Raw genomic sequence first — 26,690 nt, forward strand, 5'->3', positions numbered from 1 at the left:
CTCCTCGGTCAATATCCAATAGCGGGACCTGGATGCCCATATTGGATCCTACATATTCTACGAAGATCTTATCGTTTGAACCTCAGTGCCAAGGATTCGTATAATCCCGTATGTCATTCCCTTTGTCCTTCGGTATGTTACTTGCCCGAGATTCGATCGTCAGTATCCGCATACCTATTTCAATCTCGTTTACCGGCAAGTCTCTTTACTCGTTCCGTAATACAAGATCCCGCAACTTACACTAAGTTACATTGCTTGCAAGGCTTGTGTGTGATGTTGTATTACCGAGTGGGCCCCGAGATACCTCTCCGTCATACGGAGTGACAAATCCCAGTCTTGATCCATACTAACTCAACTAACACCTTCGGAGATACCTGTAGAGCATCTTTATAGTCACCCAGTTACGTTGCGACGTTTGATACACACAAGGCATTCCTCCGGTGTCAGTGAGTTATATGATCTCATGGTCACAGGAATAAATACTTGACACGCAGAAAACAGTAGCAACAAAATGACACGATCAACATGCTACGTCTATTAGTTTGGGTCTAGTCCATCACGTGATTCTCCCAATGACGTGATCCAGTTATCAAGCAACAACACCTTGTTCATAATCAGAAGACACTGACTATCATCGATCAACTGGCTAGCCAACTAGAGGCATGCTAGGGACGGTGTTTTGTCTATGTATCCACACATGTAAATGAGTCTTCATTCGATACAATTATAGCATGGATAATAAACTATTATCTTGATACAGGAATTATAATAATAACTATACATGTATTATTGCCTCTAGGGCATAATTCCAACAACAACACGGCGGAACATTCAGGCAAAAAGTCACATCAAAGTTCAGTCAGCTGAACTCCATTTTTTCATGAATCAAAATTGTGTCAATGTGCTGCCATTGCCACAGAGATCCAAGTGTGGTATAGTCCATGTGTTTTTGGCCTGGAAAATACACAGTTAGTAAAACGCATACCATTTTCATGCAATATGCATGCTCTGAAAATAACATGGAAAAATCTAGGAATACAACAACAAATTGTTTCAACAAAAAAAAACTTGAGGGTGAAGCAGGGGAGTCTACTCACGAATAAATATTCTGGGGATCAATCTCGTTAAACAAATTGATGTAGAAGCGGAATCCATCTGGGCTGACATCCCTGCAGAGGAGACCTGGGAATTTGCTTTATATTGGTTAGTTCATTCAGCCTGGAACTAAATACATGTCTTGCAAAATACTTGAAAGGAGCAATCTCGGGACACCTTTGTTTTGTGCATTTAGAAGATGCTCCTTCGCTAAAGCTGGTGCAACCGTATTTGCTTTATTATTAGGGAGAGATTGAAAGGAGCAATCTCAGGACACCTTTGTTTTCTGCATTTAGAAGATGCTCCTTTGCTAAAGCTGGTGCAATCCCCAGTATAAATGCAGCGTCGCTGGGGCTTATTCCTTTCAGAAGAGCATCCGGTTTTTGCGCGAGTGATGAGATTCTTGCAAATACCTATTTTTATCGGGGGAGATTAGTATGTGACTATATGCTACTATAGCAATCCCCAGTGTAAATGCAGCGTCGCTGGGGCTTATTCCTTTCAGAAGAGCATCCGGCTTTTGCGCGAGTGATGAGATTCTTGCAAATACCTATTTTTATCGGGGGGAGATTAGTATGTGATTATATGCTACTAAAGATGGTAGGTGCAACGCAACTGGCGACAAGCCGACGAGTGCATGGAAACATGTAGATACCAGTAACAACACAAAAAAAGAACCAGCCATTCGTTCATACTTTTGGTTAAAACTATGATTTAGGTGGGAATCATATTTGCCAGGTCTAGACACAAAATCAAGGCATTGTTTTGTATGGCTGCCAGCTTACTCCTCCTATGTCATGCAATGCTATTCAGTATGAATCTAAAATGACATCTGAACTTATCATTGCCACGACATACCTCATCATCACTATGCGTCTTGGTCTGGATCACCTTCACTCCACTATCAAATTTCCGGAGCATTACTGGGCTGCTTATTACAAATCAACATCTATAAGCAAAACATCAAAAACATAATGAATGGCTGGCGACAAACCAATTGAAAAGACATATTCTTTCTTTTTACAGAACCATATCTAGGGATCAGATTACTCTTGTTTTTATATCATGTTGCATTTGTATATTCTGACAATTAAAGGTTTCAGCGATTATATCAAGAAAATGATATACATACACATCAAATTTCTCCCAAAGGGAGCAAGCTTGCAAAAGATCCTCTAATGAGATCAACTCTAGAACAAACAAAAAATCAATTTCAGAACACAAGTGACAAGGGAATTTCGTACAGATATTCATCAGCAAAAAAACAAACCTGTTCCCCTAGCGCGGTTGAAGAGACAGTAGACATCCGTTCGTAAGCGTGGACATGCCCTGCAAACACGAGATCGACTTTGTACTTCACAAACCACGGCTCGTACATCACTCTCATGCTATCACCTTCCATGTAATGGTAGTTGTAGCTGTCGTACCACGGGGCGTGCATCAGAACGATCAGCTATGGCGTCTCCCTCCTGTTCACCTTGGGGAACTCGGATTCAAACCACTTGTACCGAGGGGTGTATTTTCCTAGGAAAGAAGCAACAGAGCAGTCAATTCACCTTCAGCTTCAGCTTTGGAACTGGATTATCTGCAAATACGCCGAGGAGTGAAAGCATGGAGAGGATAATGGACTGACCAGCGTCGCCCTCCGTCGTCGAGGTTGCTCCGCCGCCTGCCGTCGCGTCGACTCGCGGCCGGCGTAATGCCGGATCCAGGGTTATTGGGTTCGGTCGCCTCTTGGCAGCTGGGATCGGGAGGCGAGGGCGCCGGCCGGGGTAGTACCGGATCGAGCGTTGCCGGGGTCGTTCGCCCGATGACGGCTGGGATCGGGAGGGAAGGGGGAGCTCCTACTTTACCCCGCACCCCGCGCCGCTCTTCTCGCCCGTAAGTTTCAGCTCCCCCGCGCGGTGCTCCTAGACAGTGGTGCTGCTGCGACCTCGCCTGCGCTGACGGATGGCTCCGCGGTGGTGCTTCGCGTTGCTTCTGCTGCTGTGTGCGTTGGCGGGGGCGGACGCCTCGAAGGGGAGGTGGGACCCGGTGATCCGGATGCCGGGGGAGGAGGAGCCCGCCACGGCGCGCGGCGACGGGGGCTCCCAGGAGGAGGACGACGACGACGTCGGGACGAGGTGGGCGGTGCTCGTCGCCGGATCCTCCGGCTATGGGAACTACAGGCACCAGGTGCTCCGGCTATGGAGTTTTACACGTCGCCGTCGCCCCTCCGGATCTCCGTCGCTGCTGGAAAAAGGATAAGATAAAACAAAGGATCGCGAGTGAAAATGTTACAGATGTAGGGGCTTTCTTGCAAACCTGAAACGTTTTTTCATATATCCACTGAATCAGGGACTGCGGGTTGAATCCTCAAAAACGAAGGGACTTTTTTGTAAAAAGGCCGCGACGGACGACAGAAGCGCTCCGCGCTTTATTATTAGGGGAGAAGTACAAACGCAAGCGCCCATATACACGCGCACCCTACCCCTATAAGTACCTCCGATAGACTAAGCCGACATATCATCTTGAGATTTACGAAGTCACCGTAGGGCCTCCTCCCACTAAGGGCGTAGGGCCTCCTCCCACTAAGGGCGTATCGTCTAAAATAAATCCAGGAAAATAATGCAAGCATCAGGATTTGAACCCTGGTGGGCTGGGGATACCAGGGTCCCTCTTACCATCCAACCACAAGTTGGTTGCCATATTATAGGGGGTTAATGTGTATGTTGTTCGCTGTCCGTCCCAACTCGACAAAATTATGAGCCATTTGTGACAAAGTTATGACAAGCGCGAGGTGGTCCGCCGAGGGGACTATTTTGTTGCAAATCCGAATCACCGTCCCAAGGACATTTTCGTCATTTTGAGTGGTCCATTAGCATAAACAGACCACGGAGCTTTGCTGTGAAATGAAATGTGATATTTTCGTCATTTTGAGTGGTCCATTAGCATAAACAGACCACGGAGCTTCGCTGTGAAATGAAATGCGATATTTTCGTCATTTTGAGTGGTCCGTTAGCATAAACAGACCATGGAGCTTCACTGTGAAATGAAATGCGATGAACAGGGAACAACAACGCAATATGTTGAAAACCAGCACGTGACGAAAGCATATACGGCAACGTAAGCATATATCATCAGAAATGGTCATAATTAGGACAAACAAATAAATGAATGGATCGTTGGCGACATCAAATGAAACAATCCTCCACTAATTTACATATATATATACATACACGCACAACAAAACAAATGACAGTCCTCTTAGTTTAGCAGCTTGATCCCTTCTTGGTTTGGCTTGTGCTTCTTAATTCCTCAACTGCACATGCGTGCAGCTCATCATAAAATATTATGATGCTAGTGGCTGCGCCTGCATCTGTAAATATCGATTCAAGCACACCCCTTGGGATAAAAATATATGATTGTGAAAAAATAAAATGCCCAGTACTCTATTAAAGGGCCACATATCCTTATTTTGCAAAAATGATGTTGTATATGAGGAAACAAACCTTAGTTTCTGGTTCCTAGCTCGTGCAAAAATGACCAAGGTCCTGATTTCCATAGCAACCTGAGATTTGTCCAGCGGTTGAAGTGAGATGAGAACATAAAAGAGCATCGATCACATCAACAGAAGAAAAAAATTGCTCATATATGAAAACAGCCATCACCATCAATTACCGTTTGGCCTTTGATCACACTATTAATGTATAGTTCAGTATGCCAATAATTTGCTCGATATACTAATGACGGTATAGTTCAGTTAGAATCTGGTTAGTGTGGCCTTTAATCACACTACTATTGCTGTAGCTAACGTATTGACACCACTATAGCCATTATATTTTTCTCGCAAGAAGAAAAATATATCCAGCATATTTTTCAGTGCAAAGTACAATGGTAGTAGCATATTGTTACAGGAAAACTAAACATATTGCCGCAGTATCATACATACATGTATGCTTTGCACAGGTGCAATGTAACTGAACAACAAACAAGAAGCATAATTAATCACCTCAGGATGTCTGCAGCCATGCGCAGTCCCATGAGCGTTGTCAAACCAGCCCAAACTCCGGCCAGGCCAAGCCAAAGACACGTGGAGCATATAACAAGACCAACGATGATATCACCGCAACCACAATCTATGTAATGCAAACAAAATCAAGAAATCAGTACAACAGAGACAGAACATATACGAAGCTGGTGAGAAGTGGTTTCCATACCGTAGCTTGAGCGACATAATCAAAATCTGAGACGCCGTAATGGAAACCATCAAAGATGAATGCCAAGGCATTAACTGGTTGACTAGCACAGACAAACTGAAATGAATTTTATTTTTTTAGAATAAGGCTAGATATGATGTGCGTAACAATCAAATGATAATGTAGGAAGACATACCAATGCACAGTAGCTCACGACCGTCAGGACCCGAGGGTCGTTGGTAAAAAGCCTTGCTATACTGCCAAATGAAATATACAGGCCAACTGCCAAAGCTAACCCGCTAACTAGCCCTATCTGCAAAATAATAAATGAGTTAATTGTATCCGTGCAGATAAATTGAACTTCACGATGCAAACGAAATGATGGATTACCTGCAGAGCAAATATTGCTGCCTTCTGGACCCTTTTGTAGTCCAATACTGCATAAGAGCTTGCTATCAGAGCCTAAGAAATGCAAACATAGTTAGCCTGCACTTATGGAACAGATAAATTATGACAGGATCCCTCAGTTAGAGAAATGATATTTGAATTTAGTAGTATGCCGTGTAAGGTTCTGTATAAATTGTACTAATACACAACGACATCTGCAAAAGGAAGCTGACCTAAAAGTAGGGATGATTTCTGAGAACTGAAAATGCATACCTGGGCAGAAACTGCTAAAGCGTCTGCAAGCAAAGATACAGCAAGCCATACTTGCAAACAAATCTGATGAGCAGCCATAGCTGTTGGGCCTTGTCGAGCAGCCATTGATGTACCGATGGTCATAGTTAACAGTATTGAGAGGGTTCTTCCCAATAGCTCAAGAAAACAGAGATTGTAAAAAATAATCTACATGTGAACAGAGAAAGAAGGGAAGAAAAAGAAAACAGAGAAAAATAGCACAGGTGCATTAGTGCAAGCAAAGATGGGATGCAATCTCTAAATAATATCGGTGTAACAAGGACAAAAGGATCTTTGATTGCCCATTGCCCAGCGGTCAGATAATGTATCATGAGAAGATACAGTACAAGAAACATATCATATGCCGGGGCATGGGATGGACTTTAGGTATCCCCAAAAAAAAGTGTTTTTGAAGTGCTCAAGTGTACATTTCAACGGGAATGCACTTTGACTAGAGCTGGGCCCAACTAAATGAAAAATGAAGCCATAAACAGAAATTTCGGGAGGAGAAACTTCTATAGAAGGACCTAAACCGCACTCTGAATGTACAAAATCCATACTCTGAAGGCCAGCAGAAACATATCTGAAGAACTTTTTCAGTAGCCTACACCATAGTCCACAACTGACCAAACAAGTAGGACAATAGCATCATAGACTCACCAGATTTCAAATATCCACCGAACTCTAACTGGTCCATCCTTGGAGGAAGCAGAACAGCTCTTTTACTTAGAGACCACATAAGCAAAATGGCAATAATGTAACTATATGGCTACATCGTAATAAGCCATATAACAGGTGAGATTCCCAGCAGCTCTAACTGGTCCATCCTATGTTTGTTCCAATTAATAAAACTACAAAAAAAGGTGAGGCACCCAACAGCCCGGTATTATGTCATGAGTACTATACTTCATGTTTTGATAGTAAATCTGACATGTGTAATCATATAACTAATAAACTGAATGACACAATATCAGTAGGTCTGCTAATAGCCACTAATCTCATAGTACTGCATATGTTTGTCGCAATTTAAATGTATCCAGATAATGAAAAAAAGGTAAGTTTCAAGTTTGACAGCAAGTGTTATTTCCTTTGATTATTTCAGCAACATATAGGAACCAAACTGGGAGAGACATTTGCTGGTATATGTCGAATTGACTTCCATAATTCTCTTGAACTCTGATTACACCGAGCTAATAGAAAACTTACTGGGATGCGACTGTAGAAATTGCGGCTCCTGTTATACCAAGCTTAAAACCATATATAAGTAGCGGAAGAAGGACCACAGCAGAAAGATTCCCCAAACCTACAGGTGTTTTAAATAATCAGTAAGTCCGTAAGAAAGGAGACTATTTTTACATCATATAACTGTATGGAACGCCTCCAATTCAAACCCGACTTGCTTACAAACAGCATCAATGTGCAAATGCGTGAATGATAAACTATTCATGGCATTTGGCGTGGGAAAATAGAACATAAAAACAAAAAATGCAGTACTGGCATGTTACTGCAAAATAGTTCCAAGGAATATAAGAGGAAAATATCATTAACTTAGGGGGACACCACCATTATGTGCATCAAAAGTTACATTTTGCACTCACCACTGGTGAGAACACAATGCCAATAAGCAAACAATGAGGTAGTTACCTATAAAAAGCACGGGGGTGTTGGTATCCTTGAATCCATGAAAGATACCCTGCACTGCTAGCATAATCACATTTGCAGGTGCTCCTAAGGCTCCCAGCGAAAGAAAGAGACGCGCAGATGTATACATCGGAGAGACCTGCAGTGTAAGAAGTAAACTTAGACTTTATGCTAACAAGCACAAGTGGGGGAAATGCACTATTCTGAATCCATTCCAGTTAAAGATCCATAATTCGGAAAAAAGAGGGGAAGGAAAAGATAGTACTCCATAAGAAGAAGAAGAAATCAAACATGATAACAGGCAAGGCAATCATGATTTTTTTTTTGAAAAAGGAGGAACTTAGCCCCCGGTCTCTGCATCAATCGATGCATGCAACCATCAACAAGGCAATCATGATGGTATAAACATACATACAAGTGAGACACCCATTAGTTTAAGAAACAATCCTGATCCTAGGAACAATGCAACTCTTCGATTGTACCAATAGCAGCAGCTAAAACCAAAGCCGATGACACAGATGTCAACTCCGGTTTGCCTGCAACGTGGAGAAGAGAGTCAGGTTGCACTGTGTGAACGAGCAAAGCAAAGCAAAGTTGCTCACAAACTTAAACTTTTTATTCATCAGACGAGATAATGGTCCTGTTACCTGAAGTAGAATGCTTGGTAGCATTCTTGGAAATATCCTCGGCCACAAATGAGGTTGCTATGCTCGGCAAGGGGATGTTGAAAATCTTTGATATGATGTTAAAAATAGTGACGCCAATACCAACTGACGCTAGCTCCAGAGCACCTTGAGAACACACATGCCAGGATTGAGATAGAGAATAATTAAACAAGTTGGTTCCATGCAGCAACAGCAGCAGCAGGGGATGTGTTTATGCAGTAGTAACATTGGTAGTAAGGCTCCCTCCGAAAATTCGTTCTTGTGACCGAGCACCTCGGTGCACTACATCCAGGCCGTTTGCATGTGCTTGGGATGTGTGCTCTTCCGGTATTTTCGTTCCCTGCCCCCTCCTATCACTGCAGCAGTCCGTGTATTTAGGCCAAGGTCAGCTAGGAGAGAGGTGCAGAGTCTAGGTCCTGTCCACGCCACGATCTTGACTACTAGTACTACTACTCTGAGAGCACATGCGAAGCTTAAATAATTTAATCTACAACTGTGACTACTACTATGCCAGCCAATGCAAAGCTCTCTGCTTCAATTAATCTTGACAAGAGATTAGATAAAAGACGTGTTAGATACCAATAACATCTTAGCTAAGAATGCCAGTTAAAAAATATCTTAGCACAGAATAGCGGTTCAAATTAATTTTTAATTATGCTTAATAGGAAATATAATAAGCATAACCTGTTTTCCCAGCAGCATATATTTTTCAATCTTGTCGTAGTTAAACACTATTATATCCTAGCACGCAAGTTATCATAATTTTACAGCAATATCATGGCCCATATGCCGAATGTTGTACATGTGCTAGTCATTTAGATTCTAAACAAAAGTTAGCATATTTTGGATTCAATTAATATTAATTAAGCATGCATATTTAAATTAGTCCGCTAAAAGCGCTACATTTTTACTGTCAGTTATTAAAAAAAGGCACTAAAAAACTCAAGCGCATTCGTTAATACTCATTTGGTTCTGAAAATACGTTTACAATTTTTTTCCCTGACATGTAGGTGCTAATTGAACCTTAATACCTCAAAATCAACGACGTGGATGAGCTGTACGAGGCTTATCTTCACATGCATGTGGCCAGTACCAGCGTGCAGCTGGGTGGAGCATTTCCTGCCTGGACATAGAGCAAACAGTTGTGCCAAATAGCTACGCCTAGGCATCCTAGCACCTATTCCTAAGCGGGGAGACAATGACCTGACAGTTTATTACAATCCCAATGCATGTTTGGACGCTTAGGAGGAAGTGCACCGAGGTGCTCGGTCACTATAACTTCGCTCTCGGCTCCCTCCCCATATTATGGGGTATTCATGGTTTTGAAAAGTCAGTCATGAACTCATGATCAGTTAATAAAGGAAAGGAAAGACCAGACCATGCATATCTAATTTACCGATGTATGGGGTCTCCATGGGCTGCGCCATGGGGTCGATGGACTGGCCTAAGACTGCAGGCAGGGCTAGGAGAATGAGGTCGATGCCGACAGTCCCAGGATAAAGGGCAGTGCCGCGTATTTTTTTAATGATTGTTGTTATGTTATTAGAAAAGGCAGAAACATACATATGAGCTCGCAGAAAAATGAAAAGATATTTAGTGATGTGGACCTCCCCATATTAATAAACTAAATATTATTGTAGATACTATTCAGTTAGCAAATTATTGTAGTAGCAAATATAATAAGAAGAAGTAAATTTTGGTCCAAGATAGGTAGGTAGGTAAGCATCTCCCTTATCTGAGTATTTTGGTGAAAGAGTATTTTGGTAAACATATGAATGGAGAAACAGGAGATGGAAACTGAAGATGAAACAAACAGGTATAGTACTGTACTTAGTATAGTAATATTACTGAAAGAGAGCTCATGTGAGAAGGGAAGGGAAGGAAATGAATCTTACAACGAGAGAGCATTGTCCTCCTCCTCCTCCTCCTTTTCGATAGCAAGAGCAAGAGCAACAGAGAAGGAGGAGGAGGATGACCCCCGGCCTATGCATCTGGGAGATGCATGCGTCCATTTTATTGATTATTCTCGAAGATCTTACAAAGTAGTACAACAATATGCATGAATCCGCCAACTTGGCAACATTTGCCGCTACTCCTATCCATATGATGAAGGGGTGCAAGCTGGACCAAATACCCAGACCTCTCACCTAAGCCTAACATCTAAAGGCGGAGGCCCCGACCGAGCCACATACCGGTTCGGGGCACAAACCGGTCCGACGCACTCACATGTGTCGTCGTCATCTTCCACTGGTCCATCTTCAGATCAGATTGAGGAACCAGCCTTGGCAGGTGCCTCCGCCATCGATGCCACCATGACGCCAAACGACGACCTCCACCTACGCCAGTCCATCTCCAAGCAACGAACGCAGATTCATGCTAGGATAGGGCCGCACCACCGCCGTCGCCCACCACCCGCAAGCGCCACTCCTCCCAAAGCGGCGCCTTCAAGAAGGGAATGGCGCCGTGAGCGCCGCCGCCGCCCAACAAAGTTAAGGCTTTCGCCCGGAGAGCTAGGGAAATGGGAAGTGAGGGGATCAATCCATACCGACGCCTCCAAGGAGGGCAACGGCGCCCTCAGGCGTCGTCGTCGACGCGGGCGGCCATGACCGACCAGGAATTTCGCCCGAACTAGATCCCCGCCACCAACAGCGCCTCCTGTACAGAACCGACGACCCAAGGAAGCGCGGCCCGACCAGGCTGGCCTGCACGCCGAACAGGGAAGAAGGGGGCGCCAGATCGCGTGCACCGGCCACCGCAGAAGCCACCGCCGGACGCCAACGATCACCGGATCCCACCGCCCACGCGGCCGGGACGCCAGATCCACCGTCCGACGGCTGCTAGCCTGCCTTGCCTCGCCAATGAAGCCGTCGCTCCAGATCCGAGACTCCCCACGCAGAGGCAGGGCAACCTAGGCCCCGCCGCCACCATCCTTGGCGCCCCGGGCTTGCCCGGCGGCTGCCTCAGGCGGCAACGAGGAAGGGAGGGGGAGGGGGTGAGGCCGGGGGCGGCGTGGTTGGGGAGGATGCTGGCCAGAAGGACGGGAAGGTCAGGGGCAAGAAGCTGCAGATCCGGCCGCCGGCGCTCTGGTGTGGAGGAGGAGACGCACGGTGATGTTGTATTTTTAATGAGTTTTTTGGTTAGTGTGATGCTGTATTTTTCTATACTTTTTTACGTGAAGACATGTGATAGCAAAAATGGAAGGCTTAAAAAATCGCCAAAAATAAATAATAGAAAATGTTGATATGTGATAGAGAAAACCAGGCTACTTAAATTTTCAGATAGATACATGACAGTCAATGGGCGTATCTGACAGGTTGCAAGTTAATGTTCCTTAGCATTATACCTTTGATCAGGACATAGCAGTATGTTCCCTTATCAAATGTTAGCGCAAATAGATCACACTAGTAGGGCAGAAGGTGCGGTGGCACGCCGCACCCGAGTTAAAGCCCGTCAGTTAGCAAATTTGTTTTTTATGTAATATTTGTTTTCATATTTGTTTTGGTAATTTTATCTTTTCACTTGGAAAGAAGTGTGAAAAATTATTCGTCATAATTATTGGTTAGTTATAGTTACCGTTTACCCACTATTATTATTTGTAGAAAAGTGATGTAATATTTTTTTTTGTAAAGTTATCTTTTTAAGTTTAATTTTAAAGGAGGAAAAATGTGGATTCGTTGTAACCATAGCTTATTTTTTGACTGCAAATACTATTTACAAAAAAGTGATGTAATGTTTGTTTTCAATTTTTGTTGGTAATTTTAAGTTTTTAAGAAGAAGGGGGAAAATGGTAATTTTGTAATCTTAATAATTTAAATTTCAACGGAGAAGGGGGAAAAGGAGAAATAATATATGTTTTCATTTTTCTTGGGAACTTTATCTCCTTAATTTGAATTTTAAATAAGAAGGGGAAAAATAAATAATATATGTTTTCATTTTTCTTTGGAATTTGATCTCCTTAATTTGAATTGTAAAGAAGAAGGAGAAAAAAGACGTAGGTTGTTCATGGGGAGGGGTGGTATTGTTCACGCACTTGTAGTTACTGTTTGACTACTATTATTATTTTGTAGAAAAACGATGTATTTATTTGTTTTCATTTTTTGGTATTTTTATCACCTTGATTTTAAAAAGTGGTGTAATATTTGTTTTAGAACTTGGAGAAACTTTTTTTTTATTTTAACTTTAAAATTTTCATTTAGACAAAGAGGGGAATTTCAAAAGGAAAAGGAAAAAAAATAAGGGTTATTGTTCATCGCACGGTTCATTTTTGTTTTGTCTTTTTATCTCCTTAATTTTAATTTCAAAGAAGATGTCATGCAGGGGAGAGCCCCGGCCACAAATTTGTTTTTTTGTAATATTTAGGGAAAAGGAAAAAAATAAGTGTTATTGTTCATCGCAAGGTTCTTTTTTGTTTTGTATTTTTATCTCCTTAATTTTAATTTCAAAGAAGATGTCGTACATGGGAGATAAGAAGATGTCGTACATGGGAGATAAGAAGATGTCAAACAGTAACTACAAGAAGATGTCGTACATGGGAGATAAGAAGATGTCGTACATGGGAGATAAGAAGATGTCACACAGTAACTACAAGAAGATGTCGTACATGGGAGATAAGAAGATGTCGTACATGGGGTGGTACGTAGGTTGTTCATCGCAAGTACTATTATTATTATTTTGTTTTGTATTTTTATCTCCTTAATTTTAATTTCAAAGAACTAGTTACAATATACTCCGTATTTATCATAAAATGAACCAGCTGCATCAAAGAAAGATTCTGGGCCTTTCTTGAAAATTAATGGGTTTAAAACATCGATCCCATTAGACAGAAATGGGCAACAGTAGTATTTTGGCGGGAGCTTACCTGTAGTGCTGGGGGTTGCTCAGACACATAGCAAGCTGGAGTAGTATATTCAGGATCTCCTTTTGCTGGTTCATTTGAAAATGGAGAGCCAAATGTCTTGTACAGATTGTCTGGTGAATTCAAATTCAAACCCAACGTTGTCAAATCTATTCCCAAAGCAAGAGATGACAAATCAGGATCATTCATCCTTATAACTCCCAGCTATCCTAACAAGCCGTATGGATCAGGTGGGGTTCGGCCTCCCAGAATGGGCTTTAGACCATAATCCGCATATGTCTGTGCAGCTGAAGAAGACATCTGCTGCAACCTGAAAGGACTCTGAGTCTGCGGCTGCTGGTATTGCTGGAGCAGTTGCTCGTATGATCCCAAACTAGAAGTTTGACTCTGAGAGTTTAGTGGTCTTAGTCCAATATTTTGGGGCCCACCACTCTGAATCTGACAAAACATAATGAGGATTATTACTCTATGTATGTATTTACAGGTAAATAAATATGAGCGGTAAACCATGATGACAATGCAAGAGATGTTGAATGTTTGATGATCAATTCAAGGGATGGATTTCTGATATAACTTACTGAATTAACAGCACCCTGGTGATGTTGCTGTCAATTTGGTTGGTAGCTACTTCCCAAATTAAACCCAACTGACCTTGACATCTGCGTACGTGTTCATAACATGTCAAAATAAATGCTCGGGGGGAGAAACAAGGATTCAAAGTTCAGAGGCATGAACCCACAGGATATTGCTGTGCTTGCATTACAGGTACATTCTCATGAAGTTGTTCCTTGTGATTACATAGGATAATCTGAACTGCCACCTCATAATTCAAAATGTCAGTATTCTGTATAACTCAGTGAAAATAGAGTAAAAAAGGAATGTATTAAGGTAGCTAGCACAATGATTAGCCTAACAATATACCCCCTCCGTTCTGAATATAAGACCTTGTAGAGATTTCACTATGGACTACATACAAATATATATAGACCTATTTTAGAGTGTAGATTCACTCATTTTGCTTCGTACATAGTCTATAGTAAAATCTCTAAAAGGTCTTATATTTAGGAACAAGAAAGTACTATATGAAAGAGTTTTTAAAGCCTCAAGAAACACTACAAAGGTCTTATTTTATTCAGTGCACATTTATAAAGCAATAAAGCTTGAGCATGTCGCACGTTGAAAGAATAGGTCCAAAAATTGAAAGATTAAAACCATGCAGAACACGTGGCACCATTAAAGGAGAATGACACCAGAGTTGACCAGAAAAACGACAAACTACATTTAGTGGGAAGATGGTTTGTCAGCCTAAATTGTAACCATAATACTCCCTCCGTCACGGTTTAGAAGACACAGTTAAACTTGCGTGTATTTTTAAAATAGACAAGGTTTAAGGCGCGAAAGCAATTACTCCTATTAATTAGTAGGAGTACTACTCATGCATGTGTCCTTCCAATTTACGGCTCATACATTAGTACTAGTATTTTCTCAGTTGATTAGGCGCATTAGCATCTACACCTGCTACATCTCACAACCAATCGATGACTACATTGGTCCCAGAGATTTTCCAAGCGTGCCTTCTAAACCGTGACGGAGTGAGTACTAAGATATCTCTCCCTAATAATATGTTTTGCAGAAAAACCCCTGACATTGTACATATTCAACCCGCACTACCAATTTAAGTGGAAAAAAATGGTTCAGTTTTACACAAACACCCCTTCTCCCCAGTTCACGGTCGCGAGTCTCCTCTTATCCATTCCGGTTGCTTACTGCCGTCTCCGGCGCGGCACCGACGACCGCCACTGCCGGGCCAGCGCCGATGGAGATGCCTCGCGCCGCCATCGCTGTGTTCTTCTTCCCGTCCCCACCAGCCTGAGAGGAGGAGCAGGAGGGGAGTCATGACGGGTCACGAGGCGCGGCTCCAGATCCAATCAGGAGCAGCACGACGACGGTGAGCACAGAAAGGGCACGGGCCCCATGCTCATGGACGCGGAGTATCCCTCGCCGGCTGCAGTGCTATAGGAGGCGGAGATGGAGGTTGTGGAGGAAGACGAGGACGGCCTTCGGCGCGGCGCGGCGCCCTTCTCGGCCCAGAGCAGCTCCTGTGACCTGACGGAGGTAGAAGAGCCCCATGCGTGGAGCGCGCAGCAGCAGAGGCAGAGGAGCCCCGCGGCGGCGGTGGCGCCCCGACCAGCGCGGTGGATGTAGCGGTGGATGTACTTGCGGCCGAGGCAGTCAAGGCACTTGCGTCCCTCGGTCATGTCGCCCATGTCGGCGCCCACGCAGCGGCGGCAGTATGCGCGGCCGCAGACGAGGCAGCGGTGGCGGAAGACGTGCACATACCGGCTGCAAGTGCCGCAAAGGTTGGAGTGTGGGATGCCGGCCCGGCGCATCTGCCGGCCGCTTCTACTGGCGTGGGCGCGCGGGAGGAGGGCGCAGGTGTTGCTGTTGTCCTGCCGTGCTGCTTCTGCAGGTGGCGCGGGCCGAAGGAGGGGACGGAGATGGGGAGAGCTGGAAGCAGAAGTACATCACCACCGTGTCTGGCCGTGCCGTTGCCCACGTCCGCAAACAAGGGCGCGCGGAAGTACATCACCCCCTGGTACGGGTACACGCACCCGCAGCTATTCGGGCTCATGCTCTGCTCCGGCGGGCATACCCTGGAGAAGCACTTCACCAGGCTCGTCGTGTACACCGGCGAAGGCGCGTGCTGCGTCAAGTTGCAGTACGCCGTGTTCGGTAGGTGGTTGCACACCGGGTTCCCGGCCAGCCTGAACGATGCCATGCCGTGGCACGAGTCTGTAAGTAAGGTGACAACACTGCCACCGCATGAAAACGGGGATTGGTCACTACTAATTGGTAGTTGGCACTCATGCGAGGGTGCCGTTGTAGCTGGAGGTCACCGTGACGGAGGAGAACTGAAGAAGTCATTGTCCTTGAAGCTCACCATGCTCAGCTCGCTGTTGATGCTCCTCCCCAGGTCCAGGGTGCCATTGAACGCGTTGCCGTCCAGGATCCTGCAAAGAGGCCTTGTCAAATTTGCCACGGAACAGAAAAGGTTTTTGCGCGAGTTTACACTTGCTGCAGTTGCGGGCTGCTGAACAGCCTCATCGGCACCGTGCCGTAGAGTCTTCCAGATTGTATGATCCTTGGTTTGGCATCACAATACAATTACAATGTCAGAATTAGCCATCCGAGCATATGTACTGTGAAGTTGCAAAGTTATTTCAGGGGAACTTACAGAGCCGAGAGTTGTGGAAACTTCCAAAACCACTGTGGGCTCGGGGAAGAATCAACTGTGTTGTTACCTATCTAGCAAAAAGGACGTACTTGCTATTTCTGAAAAAAGAAGCTTCGCTGTTGGCTGGCATCTCTGGTGATAGTTTTACCTATCTAGCAAATGAAAGGGCTTCTCATAATTCAATAAATAAAGACCAACTGAGTCAATTACATATAGTTGGTTGTAAATGACATTTAGTTTCTAGCTTACAACGGAATCTAGACATGTACTCTTTAACAATATTATGTGCTTGATTATGGTCCCATGTATTGGTTGAGATTATCATGTTGTTTACTACCTATATTTTTTCTTGCCTAGACAGTCAACAAGCAAACAAGAAAATAAAAATCGAGGGAAAGCAAACCTCAAGGTATAAATGTTTGGGTGCATAGTTCAGCTTGCTTTTTAGTCTGAACCGCTAGCTTGTGTAAACTGAGGTGAGTGGGCTGGAACAATGAAGTGTGGATGGGAGGGAACCGGTGCCGCTACAAAAGCCAAGTAAAACATAATTATTCATAAGAGCAAATAGCGACAAGATTCAGGAAGAAAAATGGAAATTTACATTTATGTCAGCATAATAATTCAGAGTGGAAGCATATGTTGCTTAGTGAATGAAGTTGCATCTTGATACCATGTCTGAGTTTACTTGGAAGGCTTTTTGTTTATGAGGAAAAAGAAGGCCCAACAAATACTGGAAATGTGATCTGGAGAAAGCTTACATACTAAAAAGGGAGCCTGAATGGTGGGACGATTTGTTGGGGATGAATTAATTATGTTTGACCCAGTGAGATGCACAAATTGATTTCCTCGCATACTGTAACCATGCATCATCGGATAGCCATTGCCCCCACCAGAAATGGATGGGCTTAATTGGCTAAATTGTTGGTTAGCAGTATTTGCTGCAGCTGAGACTCCATAAATTGGAACATATTGCTGACCAACATATGGGTTTAATGTACCCTGCAAAGAGACATTTTTTAGAATAAGTTAATCCTTAGTATGACCTATGTTCCACAAGAATATTGAAGTGCACATGTTCACAGTTTAACCTGTGGATAGATGTATTCAGTCCCATATGTGGAGTAACTGCAAAAAAGAAGAATATGAACTGAATGTACTTCTTATGGCTTCCAAACAATGATATTTTGCTCCATGAACACAAGCGAATGTGTTGGTTTGATCATTTCAAAGGAACACAGGAAATAGTGGGAGTGGGGATAGATGATAGATGGCTATAGAGGGACAAGCAAATGCACAATCTACATAAAGTAGGCAAATCAAATGCATCTGGTCGTACTTTTGTGCCCAAGTGATACAAGGTGAAGAGGGATTGGGGAAAAAAACTAGACAAGAATATCTTGCATAGTATGGTTGCATTCTAATTTGATCGTTCACATGTTCATTAAATCAAGTACTCCATACTTCCTCTGTACAGTAAGGTAAGACGTTTTTGAACTGCAAAACCGTCTTATATTAGTGTATGGAGGTAGTACCTTTGTAGTTAAAAAGCAGTAAAAGAATTGCAATCTACTCCCTCCGTTCCTAAATATAAGTGTCGGTGAATACTCATAACATATGCCATAGGTAGGCTAAAGTCGGTGAGAACCGAAGGGACAAGGGTGGACGCTGGGAACGAGGTTGGTACACGCATGGGACGCACGATGTACCCAGGTCCAGGGCTCTCCGTAGAGATAATACCCCTAATCCTGCCGGGGTGTTTGATGTGTATGAACAGAGTACAATGTTGCTCCTCGAGCTGTGTTGAGAGGAGGAAGAGGGGAGCAGCCGGCTCGTCTCTGCCTCTCTCTGTGGTTGGTGAGTGTGTAGTGTTGTTCGGTTGTGGAATGATCGCCCCCCTTGCATGGAGGGCGACCGAGGGGTTTTATAGACGAATCCGCAGGCCTACAATATGGATAAAGGGTACAAGATTGGGACCCGGCTGGCAGCCTCGCCGGCTGTCCAGGGGCCCACTAGAGTCTTGTCTTGTCGCTTGAGGGACCCGCCGGCTGCATGGTCTCGATTGGCAGTAGGACCCGTCGGCTGGCCAATGAGGCTCTCGCGTAAGGTTGACGCCGAGCACGCGTTGTACGTCAAGTGTTGCCCCGCGAGATTCGTCATGGGCAGGTAGTACGGCCGCCTCCACTGTTCCCCACGCCGAGTGCACTAATGGAGTGGGAGTGTGATGGTCCGATACTATGCTAGGTGATGGATCAGAGCCGGGGTAGGTTAGCGGCGTGGCCGCCGACGCTCGTACCTGCCGCGCGCCCCGATCCAGTACCTTTGCTGATGCGTAGCTACCTTTAATCGTAAGGTCTTATCCTGACCTACGATCTGATGTGACTTGTGATCTTCGGCCGGCTAGCCTGCTTGGCTAGCCGGCTTGGGCGCGGCCGCCTCCTTCCTAGCCGGGCTAGTGGGACCAGGCCGGCTCAGGAGAGGTAGCCGCCTCGACTCTAGCCGGCGGGGGTTGCCTGGCCAGCCAGAGGGATGGCCGCCTCGTCCTCTAGCCGGTAGGCGCTGCCTAGCCGGCCGGAAGACTTGGGCCTTGGGAATCTGTATATGTTCATGTCCTTTGGGCAGGAAATGAAGGAGCAGGCTTGATGAGCCTACCCCGGGGTTATCCCCCCGACAGTAGTCCTCGAAGCTAGCGAGGCCTGACGCCTGAGAGCGGGCGGCCTCACCGGCTTGTTGATTTGTGTTGATATTTTTGCCGCCACTCATGACGAAGGGCGCCGGCTTCGAAACCGATTGGCTTCAAAACGACGCCTCGGCCTTGTCGCAATTCACTCGGAGAACACCATGTGCCAGGCCCCGCCTGGCGTAATGATGGTGATTACTGATGACGGGACCGGGCCTGAGCCCTGGGTCCCGCTACGACGCCCCCTCGGCCTCCGCGTGGGAGATCCTCGGATTTACTCCGTGACGGTTGGGCTTTGGGAAGCGTTACCGCCCGTAATACACGGGATTAATGGGGGTCCGGCGCGCACCGGATCCCCTCCCCACGACGCTTCGTGGGGGTTTAAATGGGATGCGGGGGTTCCGAGGAGGCCATTCACCCCCTTCTTGCTCTGCATCCGCCCTCTCTTCCTAACTGCGCCCAGAGAGAAAGAGCTCGCATCCTTCGTCTTCTTCGTCTTCGTCGCTGCGAAGTCGCCAACCCCTTTGGGTTCCCTTCACCCCAGCCATGGCCGGTGGTTCTTCCTCGAAGAGGCCCTCGACGCGGAAGGCGTCCTCGCAGGGAGCCTGGCTGGGCAGTGATGTCGGCGAGGGGCACATCGAGGCGCTCCGTCACCACCGACTACTGCCCCCGGCCTCCCAAGCGCTGGTGCGACTCCCTGGCGCCGAGACCTCTCCCACACCCGTCATGGGAGAGGTCGTGGTCTTCGTTGAGCATTTCTACCGGGGCTTCGGGCTTCCGGCCAGCGCTTTCTTCGCCGAATGGCTCCACTTCTTTGGCCTGCAGCCGCATCACCTGGCGCCGAACGCCATTCTGCAGCTGTCGGCCTTCGTGGTCCTGTACGAGGGCTTCGTGGGGATCGAGACCCGCGTCGACCTGTGGTGCAGCCTGTTTTTCTTCAAGCAGCAATCCATCGCCATGGAGAAATCCGAGGTGGAGAAGCTCCAGGGGCCGCGCCCGATGACGCCGTGCGGGGCCGCGTTGGTGCACCACCGCTCGAAGTCGGGCTTCCCCCAGATGCCTCTGCAAGAATCCATCAAGCATTGGCAGAAGGGTTTCTTCTATGTGAAGAACGCCGACCCTGCCCTGGATGCCCTCAACATGCCCCCGTTCGACATCGCTCCGCCGACGAGGCGGAACTGGGATGCGAAGACCCGCAAGCCAATTCCCGAGGTGGCGCTGATATGTGCCCACCTCGACATTTTGGAGAAGAGCGGCCTCCTTGGCCGCGACCTGCTCACCACCATGGTGGACCGCCGGATCCTGCCCTTGCAGAGGCGGCCGCATCTGGTCTGCCAGATGAGCGGCCGGCATGATCCATGCCGGCTATCCACCAAGAGGTTCACCCTCAGTGCTGTAGCGCGAAGGGTGAATCTGATCTCCATCGCCCACATGGATGAGAGCGGGGAATGGACGTGGGGGATGTCCCCCTTCAACAGGGCCCATCCGCCTCCGATGGTAGGTGGCTTCTTTATTCTTTGTTGTTTGCCTTGAAGTCGGTCGTGTTGCTGAGCCGACGATTGAATCCCTTTCCGCAGTTGTTCGAGAATCTGCAGGGGTCCCTCCGTCCGCCCGCTCCTGACGTGGATGTGTCTGACGCCTCGGAGATTGAGGACGAGGGCGTGATTGAATCCCGCTCGGACTCCTTCGCCGACTCGGAGAATCCCATGGAGTCGGAAGGGACAGAGCCGTCTGGTGAGTACGCACGGCCCTCCGTTGCGGACTGGACGGATGACGACGAGATTCCCTCATTCATTTCTGGTGCAGCCTTCGAGGAGGACTCCGATGGGGTGGAATAGTGTTGGGTAACGTAGCATAAATTCAAAAAAAATCATACGCATATTCGGATCTTCCTACGGAGAGACCAGCAACGAGAGAGGGGTGAGTGCATCTTCATACCTTTGAAGATCGCTAAGCGGAAGCGTTGCTAGAACGCGGTTGATGGAGTCGTACTCGCGGCGATTCAGATCGCGGTGTGATTCCGATCTAGTGCCAAACCATGGCACCTCCGCGTTCAACACACGTGCAGCCCGGTGACGTCTCCCGCACCTTGATCCAGCAAGGAGGAGGGAGAGGTTGGGGAAGATCTTCGGCAGCATGACGGCGTGGTGTCGATGGAGAGACGAGGTCTCCCGGCAGGGCTTCGCCAAGCACCGTGGGAGAGGAGGAAGAAGGGGGAGGGCTGCGCCGAGGGAGATGGAAAACTATGTGTCAAACAGCCCCGAAACCCCCACTATATATAGGAGGAGGGGGGTGCCACCCCTAGGTTTCCCACCCTAGGTGGTGCGGCAGCCCCCCCCCCCAGATGGAAGGTGCGGCGGCCAGGGCAGGGGGAGGGGGTGGCGCGCCCCTAGGTGGGCCTTAGACCTACCAGCGCCTACGGTTCCCCCCCTCTCCACCTCCTGCGCCTTGGGCCTTCTTGTGGGAGGCGCACCAGCCCACTTTGGGCTGGTTGCCCTCCCTATTTTGGCCCATGCTACCTCTTGGGGATGGTGGCCCCTCTCGGTGGACCCCCGGGACCACCTCCGGTGGTCCCGGTGACGTCCGAAACATCTCCGGTGTCCAAAACTATCCATCCTATATATCAATCTTTACCTCTGGACCATTCCGGAGCTCCTCGTGACGTCCGGGATCTCATCCGGGACTCCGAACAACTTTCGGTAACCTCGTATAACAATTCCCTATAACCCTAGCGTCATCGAACCTTAAGTGTGTAGACCCTACGGGTTCGGGAGACAGGCAGACATGACCGAGACACCTCTCCGGCCAATAACCATCAGCGGGGTCTGGATACCCGTGGTGTCTCCCACTTGCTCCACGATGATCTCATCGGATGAACCACGATGTCAAGGATTCAATCAATCCTGTATACAATTCCCTTTGTCTGTCGGTATAGAACTTGCCCGCGATTCGATCGTCGGCATACCTATACCTTGTTCAATCTCGTTACCGGTAAGTCTCTTTACTCGTTCTGTAGCACGTCATCGTGTGACTAACTCCTTAGTCACATTGAGCTCATGATGATGTTCTACCGAGTGGGCCCAGAGATACCTCTCCGCCATGCGGAGTGACAAATCCCGATCTCGATTCGTACCAACCCAACATACACTTTCAGAGGTACCCGTAGTGCACCTTTATAGTCACCCAGTTACGTTGTGACGTTTGATACACCCAAAGCACTCCTACGGTATCCGGGAGTTGCACAATCTCACGGTCGAAGGAAAAGACACTTGACATTAGAAAAGCTTTAGCATACGAACAATACGATCTAGTGTTGTGCTTAGGATTGGGTCTTGTCCATCACATCATTCTCCCAATGATGTGATCCCGTTATCAATGACATCTAATGCCCATGACCAGGAAACCATGATCATCTATTGACCAACGAGCTAGCCAACTAGAGTCTTGCTAGGGACACATTGTGATCTATTTATTCACACATGTATTACTGTTTCCTGTTAATACAATTATAGCATGAACAATAGACGATTATCATGAACAGGGAAATATGATAATAACCATTTTATTATTGCCTCTAGGGCATATTTCCAACAGTCTCCCACTTGCACTAGAGTCAATAATCTAGTTACATTGTGATGTATCGAACACCCATAGCATTATGGTGTTGATCATGTTTTGCTCGTGGAAGAGGTTTAGTCAACGGGTCTGCAACATTCAGATCCGTATGTACTTTACAAATCTCTATCACTCCACTCTGGACATGGTCCTGGATGGAGTTGTAGCGGGGTTTGATGTGCTTCGTCTTCAAGTGAAAACGGGGCTCCTTGGCCATGGCAATGGCCCCAGTGTTATCACAGAAGAGTATCATTGGACCCGACGCGCTTGGAACCACTCCAAGGTCGGTGATGAGCTCCTTCATCCAAATTCCTTCATGAGCTGCTTCTGAAGCAGCTATGTACTCCGCTTCACATGTAGATGCTGCCACGACTTCTTGCTTGCTGCTGCACCAGCTCACTGCCCCACCATTCAAAACATATACGTGTCCTGTTTGTGACTTAGAGTCATCCGGATCTGTGTCGAAGCTAGCATCGACGTAACCCTTTACGACTAGCTCTTCGTCACCTCCATAAATGAGAACCATCTCCTTAGTCCTCTTCAGGTACTTAAGGATATTCTTGACCGTTGTCCAGTGTTCCATACCGAGATCACTTTGGTACCTCCCTACCAAACTTATGGCAAGGTTTATATCAGGTCTGGTACACAGCATGGCATACATAAGAGAGCCTATTGCTGAACCGTAGGGGACAGTACTCATCTTCTCTCTATCTGCTGTCGTGGTCGGCGACTGAGTCTTACTCAATCTCATACCTTGAAAAACTGGCAAGAACCCTTTCTTTGAGTTTTCCATATTGAACTTCTTCAATATCTTGTCAAGGTATGTACTTTGCGAAAGACCTATGAGGCGTCTCGATCTATCTCTATAGATCTTGATGCCTAATATGTATGCAGCTTCTCCAAGGTCCTTCATTGAAAAACTCTTGTTCAAATAGGCCTTTATGCTCTCCAACATCTCTATATTATTCCCCATCAACAATATGTCATCCACATACAGTATGAGGAAAGCTACAGAGCTCCCACTCACTTTCTTGTACAAACAGGCTTCTCCATAAACCTGTATGAACCCAAACGCTTTAATAACCTCATTAAAGCGAATGTTCCAACTCCGAGATGCTTGCACCAGCCCATAGATGGAGCGCCGGAGCTTGCACACTTCGTTAGCACCCTTAGGGTCGACGAAACCTTCTGGTTGCATCATATACAACTCTTCCTTAAGGTTCCCGTTAAGGAACGCTGTTTTGACGTCCATTTGCCAAATTTCATAATCATAAAAGGCGGCAATTGCTAACATGATTCGGACTGATTTCAGCTTCGCTACAGGAGAGAAAGTCTCTTCGTATTCAATTCCTTGAATTTGTCGAAAACCCTTTGCGACAAGTCGAGCTTTATAAACGGTTACATTACCGTTTGCATCAGTCTTCTTCTTGAAGATCCATTTATTTTCTATGGCTTGCCGGTCAGCGGGCAAGTCCACCAAAGTCCATACTTTATTCTCATACATGGATCCTATCTCGGATTTCATAGCTTCAAGCCATTTGTTGCAATCCGGGCCCGCCATCGCTTCTTCATAGTTCGAAGGTTCACCGTTGTCTAACAACATGATTTCCATCACAGGGTTGCCGTACCACTCTGGTGCGGAGCGTGCCCTTGTGGACCTTCGCGGTTCAGTAGTAACTTGATTCGAAGCTTCATGATCATTATCATTAACTTCCTCTTCAGTTGGTGCAAGCGCCACAGGAACAATTTCCCGCGCTGCGCTACTTTCCTGTTCGAGAGGGGGTGTAATTACCTCATCAAGTTCTACCTTCCTCCCACTTACTTCTTTTGAGAGAAACTCTTTCTCTAGAAAGGATCCGTTCTTGGCAACAAAGGTTTTACCTTCGGATCTAAGATAGAAGGTATACCCAATAGTTTCCTTAGGGTATCCTATGAATACACATTTCTCCGCTTTGGGTTCGAGCTTCTCTGGTTGAAGTTTCTTCACATAAGCATCGCAGCCCCAAACTTTAAGAAACGACAACTTAGGTTTCTTGCCAAACCATAGTTCATACGGTGTCGTCTCAACGGATTTAGACGGTGCCCTATTTAAAGTGAATGTTGCAGTTTACAATGCGTATCCCCAAAATGATAGCGGTAAGTCGGTAAGAGACATCATAGATCGTACCATATCTAATAAAGTGCGATTACGACGTTCACACACTCTGTTGCGTTGCGGTGTGCCAGGCGGCATCAGTTGTGAAACGATTCCACACTTCCTTAGGTGTGTGCTAAACTCGTGACTCAAATATTCTCCTCCACGATCAGATCGTAGACACTTAATTTTTCTGTCACATTGATTCTCGACCTCACTGTGAAATTCCTGGAACTTTTCAAATGTCTCAGATTTGTGCTTCATCAAGTAGATATACCCATACCTACTCAAATCATCGGTGAGAGTGAGAACATAATGATAGCCACCGCGAGCTTCAACGTTCATTGGACCACACACATCAGTATGTATTATTTCCAATAAGTCGGTCGCTCTCTCCATTATTCCTGAGAATGGAGTCTTAGTCATCTTGCCCATGAGGCACGGTTCGCATGTATCAAATGATTCAAAGTCAAGAGACTCTAATAGTCCATCAGTATGGAGCTTCTTCATGCGCTTAACACCGATATGACCAAGGCGGCAGTGCCACAAGTATGTGGGACTATCATTATCAACTTTACATCTTTGGTATTCACACTATGAATATGTGTAACATCACGATCGAGATTCATCAAGAATAAACCATTCACCAGCGGAGCATGACCATAAAACATATCACTCATATAAATAGAACAACCATTATTCTCTGACTTAAATGAGTAGCCGTCTCGCATTAAGCAAGACCCTGATACAATATTCATGCTCAAAGCTGGTACTAAATAACAATTATTAAGGTTTAAAACTAATCCCGACGGTAGATGTAGAGGTAGCGTGCCGACGGCGATCACATCGACCTTGGAGCCATTCCCGACGCGCATCGTCACCTCGTCCTTGGCCAGTCTCCGCTTATTCCGCAATTCCTGCTTTGAGTTGCAAATGTGAGCAATAGCACCGGTATCAAATACCCAGGAGCTACTACGAGCGCTGGTAAGGTACACATCAATAACATGTATATCACATATACCTTTAACGTTGCCGGCCTTCTTGTCCGCTAAGTATTTGGGGCAGTTCCGCTTCCAGTGACCTTTTCCCTTGCAATAGAAGCACTCAGTCTCAGGCTTGGGTCCATTCTTTTTCTTCTTCCCGGCATCTGGCTTACCGGGCGCGGCAATGGCTTTTCCGTCTTTCTTGAAGTTATTCTTACCCTTGCCCTTCTTGAAACTAGTGGTCTTGTTGACCATCAACACTAGATGCTCTTTCTTGATTTCTACTTCTGCAGACTTGAGCATCGAGTACAACTCGGGAATGGTCTTCTCCATCCCTTGCATGTTGTAGTTCAGCACAAAACCTTTGTATCTTGGTGGGAGAGACTGGAGGATTCTGTCAATTATAGCATCATCCGGAAGTTCGACTCCAAGTGAAGTCAGACGACCGTGTAACCCAGACATTTTGAGTATGTGCTCACTGAGAGAACTGTTCTCCTCCATCTTACAACTAAAGAACTTGTCGGAGACTTCATATCTCTCGACACGGGCATGAGCTTGAAAAACTAGCTTCAGCTCTTGGAACATCTCATATGCACCGTGTTGCTCAAAACGCCTTTGGAGCCCCGTTTCCAAACTGTATAACATGCCACACCTAACCAGAGAGTAGTCATCACTCCACGTTTGCCAGACGTTCAGAATGTCCTGGGCTGCTGCGGGAGCGGGAGGGTCACCTAGCGGCGCATCAAGGACATAAGCCTTTTTAGCTGCTTCAAGGATGAGCTTCAAGTTGCGAACCCAGTCCGCATAGTTGCTACCATCATCTTTCAGCTTGTTTTTCTCTAGGAATGCGTTGAAATTGAGGTTGACGTTGGCCATCTACAATATTTATAAAGACAACTTTTAGACTAAGTTCATGACAATTAAGTTCATTTAA

General features: G+C 46.2%; 1 protein-coding gene, 1 long non-coding RNA gene and 3 pseudogenes across 5 annotated transcripts in view; 1 reads left to right on the forward strand and 4 right to left on the reverse strand.

Moving 5' to 3' along the window:
- Positions 1–839: 839 nt before the first annotated feature.
- Positions 840–2,537, reverse strand: LOC123449872. 4 transcript variants are annotated; one of them, XR_006632051.1, is made up of 6 exons: positions 2,523–2,537; positions 2,366–2,424; positions 1,954–2,023; positions 1,373–1,645; positions 1,098–1,182; positions 840–954 (listed from the first exon to the last, which is right to left on the reverse strand). It is a non-coding gene; the product is annotated as an uncharacterized LOC123449872 (long non-coding RNA). The 4 variants fall into 4 exon arrangements; XR_006632050.1 differs by having other exon boundaries at positions 1,954–2,044; XR_006632048.1 differs by lacking the exons at positions 2,366–2,424; positions 2,523–2,537 and adding an exon at positions 2,228–2,280 and having other exon boundaries at positions 843–954.
- A 2,545-nt stretch (positions 2,538–5,082) lies between these two features.
- On the reverse strand, positions 5,083–11,185 carry LOC123401983 (annotated as a pseudogene).
- A 1,870-nt stretch (positions 11,186–13,055) lies between these two features.
- Positions 13,056–13,786, reverse strand: LOC123401997 (annotated as a pseudogene).
- An 884-nt stretch (positions 13,787–14,670) lies between these two features.
- Positions 14,671–16,668, forward strand: LOC123449886 (annotated as a pseudogene).
- Positions 16,669–16,791: 123 nt separating this feature from the next.
- Positions 16,792–26,690, reverse strand: part of LOC123402007 — a 33,164-nt gene continuing 23,265 nt past the window's right edge. The window contains exons 2-4 of the mRNA XM_045095864.1: positions 17,436–17,472; positions 17,106–17,346; positions 16,792–16,871 (exon numbers count right to left, since the gene is read on the reverse strand). Coding sequence (XP_044951799.1) covers positions 16,792–16,871; positions 17,106–17,346; positions 17,436–17,472 — 358 coding nt within the window. The remainder of the gene's footprint in view (positions 16,872–17,105; positions 17,347–17,435; positions 17,473–26,690) is intronic.

Source organism: Hordeum vulgare, chromosome 1H (genome assembly GCF_904849725.1).
Source record: "Hordeum vulgare subsp. vulgare chromosome 1H, MorexV3_pseudomolecules_assembly, whole genome shotgun sequence".
In the NCBI taxonomy this organism is placed as follows: Eukaryota; Viridiplantae; Streptophyta; class Magnoliopsida; order Poales; family Poaceae; genus Hordeum; species Hordeum vulgare.